Below are 4418 nucleotides of genomic sequence, written 5' to 3' on the forward strand. Positions count from 1 at the left end.
ATGAATCAGTGTTATCATGCATTATACTTGGATTTGCCCGAAGCCAAAACCAAATGGTGTATCATTGGGCCTTATTACGGGTGTCACTACACGGTGATAAGAAAGTGATACTCAGAATAAGAGCCGTGATTACCGTACAAATCAAATGGGAATCACTTCACCGTGACGACAAGTGACAACTTTTCACCGTGATGTGACATCCGTAATAAGCCCCATTATAATATAAATCTGAAGACGTTCCATCATCGAAATGCTGAAAATGAACTTAGAGCATGAGCATGAGCAAAATTGATCGCCCGCGACTGCCAACACCAAAGAGCTGAAAACCAATTCAAACAAATCAAATCAACAGACAAAACCAGGGTGAAAGCTGTAAGAGTGAATCATTACAGTATAAATCTAGTGATGTTCCGTCATCAAAGAGCTGGAAGAAAACTCAAATAATTTAAATCAATAGATCCAGTCTGAATGAAGGCTGCAAAAAGAGAATAATTATACAGCAATGACCAAATTTTGTCAGCTAGCAAAGTATGTGTATCTTAAACATTCATCTTGAAGGAGGAAGGTATGAAATTACAATTATGTGGAATTATTGAAAAATAACAGTCTGATGCGCGGAGAGATTGACAGGATCGGGTCATAACTGTAATGTGAATATTAGGAAGATTTATCATCATCAAACTATTCTTGAATTGACCTGGAAGAATGCTTGTGAATAATTGTTATACAGATAAATTAAATTGACAAACAAAATGGTTCAAACAACAACTCCAGCCTGTAAAAAAGCTGAAAATAGGGAATCTTTACAATGTGGATCCCCGACGGTCTTCTTTTCAGTAAGCAAAAGCGGCAGCCACCAGGCTAGTCGATCTGCTCAATTTATATATTGAAACCTTATTTTGAGAAGTTCTTAAGAATACCAATTGAAACACAATGTAAACAAATAAAAGTTAAGAGTCCCATCCGAATCAAATGATTCCAAACGATACGCATTCATAGAAATTAAGTTTAAATAGACAAAAGTAGAAAAGTAGAAAAATGGAACAATCTCACCAAATCAGTCCAACTGAATCCCTTGCAAGCAGCTATGTCACGCTTGGTGTAGTAGCTCCGATCATAGACCCGCCCTACGGGGATCAATCCTTTGGTTGAATGTAGTCGATTGCTTCATGACGCGAACACGAAGCGACCGCTCACAAAATCATACAACGCGTAAACAAACTGAAATCAAAAACTATCACACGCGACGCCACAAATTTCTGTACCGGGAGCACAAGCGAAGAAAAAAAACAAACAACGCAGATAGCGACACTTCTTCTGATGCCTGCAAACATGATGCAACACGTTTTCTTTTTCGATTCCAAAACTTCTCGGAAAGCGAGAAAACCACCAATCACACACGTATAACCGTCCGGGAGGCAGAGTGCCAGCGCTAATCTGGCAAAATCAGCGAACGCACGCACAAAACAGAAATAAACTTATACACAACCGTATCCGAACAGGTTCGAAGCTGAACTCGGTATTGGTTCGAATGCACACATAGCCGAATAATAGGATGCATGACTGTTATCAATGACTTCATATCGTTTGTATGTAGCGTTTTGGTGTGGACCATCCTGTGCTGTTGGAACAAGTGTGATGACAAAAGGTTTATATTTTAGAAAACCAAGCGACAGTTAGCATTGATGCAGCGTCAAGTGAGCACTTCACCAGAGGAACGGAACAAATTTTGAGTGTTTAATTCTTGTCAGTTAGTTGCATTTAATTGTTTTACAAAATGAACGCAGGTGAGTCATCCATTTGGGCTACTTTTAATTCATGAATAATTGCTGTGTTGTCAGGATAACGTTTTTTTTTTCCAAAATTGCATTTAATTGTTTGCGTGTGAGCCAATTAATATAAATTAGTTTGTGAGTTTGGTACGCCTCAAAAAGAGAAGCATTTAAGAATTCGTTATAAACCAGGTATTATCAATCGGAACAACATTTTTGACTAATTAGATTTAAATACTTTGCAGCTAGTTTGATCAAGTCTTGCAATTCGTAAAAGTTTATGTTCCTAGTAATACCATAAGTATTTTGAAAATAATTTCTAGTGTGCTATGAAACCCATGCGCTTTTTCAGTGGTCTTATTGCACCCAAGTATACCTTAAACATCCATCTCGAAGATGATTGAGAAAGATTTGGATTTACGGTTATGTGAAATGTGTGATGCGCGGAGGGGCTGACAAAATTGGGCATTACCAAATGGGCGTAAGCCCGCTTATCTATCAGCGTCATAGCATACTGACACTGAGGCTCAACATTGCAATTATCTCCAACATGCGATAACACAAAGATCAATACTAATCTTCGACAGGATTTAACTGGATGCCATGGTCCGCTCACCAGGGAATCCCACCAGCCGGTGTGTACGCGGGCAATGACCAGGACGGTTCACCTATCTACGTCGGACGGTCCTTTCACAAAGGGGATCAACTTCCGGCGAAAGTGCTCCCTAGCAAACAGGCAGCTTACGTTTCGCACAACGGAGTAGAGATCTTCAAGTCACACTTTGAGGTAACGGCAGCATCGCTATGCGCTATCGATGAAGAAGAATGACCTCGTTTTGATAAGTGAGTGTTTACCTATGAATAAATGATTTCGCGATTTTGCAGGTGCTTAGTGGACAGGGATTTACTTGGGTGCATAGCAGCAATGGTCATGTACCGGCTGGTGCCGTGTTGGCCGGTAACACTGCCTCCGGTGAGCCTCTCTACATTGGGCGTACGCATCACGAAGGAAGTCTGACACCGGGAAAGATCCATCGTAGCCATGGCTGTTTGTATATTCCGTTTGGAGGAGCGGAACAAAGCTTCCTGAACTATGAAGTTCTTGTTGGGCAGCAGAGATGTAAGCAAATAACGGAAAAGTTGCAACTCGAGACTAATTTAACCGATTTCAGCAACCTGGTCACACTGCGCTGCAGGAGCACCGGTGCCACCGGGAGCCATCCTAGCTGGACACGATGTTGACACTGCTCCGATGTACGTTGGGCGTGCCTTTCACAAGGGAGAACAAATACCCGCCAAGGTGATCCCCAGCAAGCAAATTGCCTATATTTGCCACAATGGTAAGGAAATTCCTAAACACACCTTCAAAGTGCTGTGCAACGGAAATGTCACTTGGGTTCCTTCCGGTTTTGGAAGTGTTCCTCCGAATGCCGTTTTCGGTGGACGCACTTCGACGGGTGAAACGCTCTACATTGGCCGTGCACATTACATGGGTAGTTTGACTCCGGGCAAGGTTCATCCAAGCCACCAGACGCTCTACATTCCATTCGGGGGCAGTGAGGTAGCAGTTAAGAACTACGAAGTATTGATTGAAAATTGATTGTATTATTTTTGACAAATGTTCATAGAAAACCACACGTCTGTACAGTACACAGTTACACGAATAAATGCTTTAGTTTAAAAATCACAATCTCTTGTCGTGTCTTGATCCTTTGCCACCTGATCCAACAAGACGAGCTCGTATGTAATGATTGTTCCGGCCATCTGAAATCGAGACGCATCGTAAACATTTTACTCTAGAACCTTTTAAAACCATTCAACACCTACGGCCAGTATCAACGGACGGGTGATGAAGAAAAAGCGTTTTCCGGAAAATGCGATGCCTTTCAGCGATGCGTGATCCAGCAACCGTTGTAGGTCCAAGTTCCAGCTGTAGGTGGAGAAATTGCGTAGTAATTCCAGGGGTTTCAACGATGCTTCATAGATCGATGATGTTACATAAAGCATAACGAAGCAGCGGCTGATCAGGAACAACAGCGAGTACCAGTAGTAGAATGTTGTAACAGCGGTCGCCTTTGGACTGAAAGAGATGGAAATGGGAACATTCGTTAAGGCTATATATTTTTATTTTTTTATTTATTTGGAGGGAAAAGCCCACACTAGTGGGTGCAAAACTTCATTATAAATTATAAAACAGATTCTTAAGCCTAACACGGGAGATATTAAAATCAAAGCAGTTATAACATTTGTTGAAAATCTTGCACATGCTAGGCTCATTAGCGCCGTAGTTTGTGTGAGAAGCCGGGATGTTGAAAAAATGATAAGAACGTAAATTTACGCGTCTGATATTGACATTCAACTGCTGCAGAAGTGAACCGCAATTGATGTCCGATCGCAGGAGATCAGCGATGAAGGTAGCCTTAAAGACGCCTCGACGAACACTAAGTAATTGTAGGGACATCAAATTACAGTGACTTTCATAACTAGGGAGATTGAAAGGATCACTTCAGGGTAGCCAACGAAGGGCGAAACGTACAAATCTTCGCTGAATGGCCTCAATACGATTCACCACGTTGCTGTAAAAAAGAGCCCATACTACGGAACAGTACTCTAATGTGGAGCGGACTAGCGAACAATAGAGTGTTT

General features: G+C 41.7%; 1 protein-coding gene across 1 annotated transcript; it reads left to right on the plus strand.

The window, feature by feature from the left end:
* The first annotated feature begins 1693 nt into the window (after window positions 1-1693).
* LOC135707805 (uncharacterized) lies at window positions 1694-3391 on the plus strand. Its single transcript, XM_065229702.1, has 4 exons — window positions 1694-1787; window positions 2360-2559; window positions 2658-2892; window positions 2945-3391. The coding sequence occupies exons 1-4, from the start codon at window positions 1778-1780 to the stop codon at window positions 3370-3372; spliced, it is 873 nt and encodes a 290-aa protein (XP_065085774.1). The 5' UTR covers window positions 1694-1777; the 3' UTR covers window positions 3373-3391.
* The last annotated feature ends 1027 nt before the right edge of the window (window positions 3392-4418 follow it).

Source organism: Ochlerotatus camptorhynchus, unplaced genomic scaffold (assembly GCF_037179485.1).
Source record: "Ochlerotatus camptorhynchus isolate MF236.1 unplaced genomic scaffold, CSIRO-AGI_Acam_v1.1 ptg000319l, whole genome shotgun sequence".
NCBI classification, from domain to species: Eukaryota; Metazoa; Arthropoda; class Insecta; order Diptera; family Culicidae; genus Ochlerotatus; species Ochlerotatus camptorhynchus.

Excerpts from the sequence above, each read along its gene's own strand:
- LOC135707805 (XM_065229702.1), top strand. Across the intron at positions 2,560-2,657 it reads TCTTCAAGTCACACTTTGAG|GTGCTTAGTGGACAGGGATT; the intron begins GTAACGGCAGCA and ends GCGATTTTGCAG. Across the intron at positions 2,893-2,944 it reads TCTTGTTGGGCAGCAGAGAT|CAACCTGGTCACACTGCGCT; the intron begins GTAAGCAAATAA and ends AACCGATTTCAG.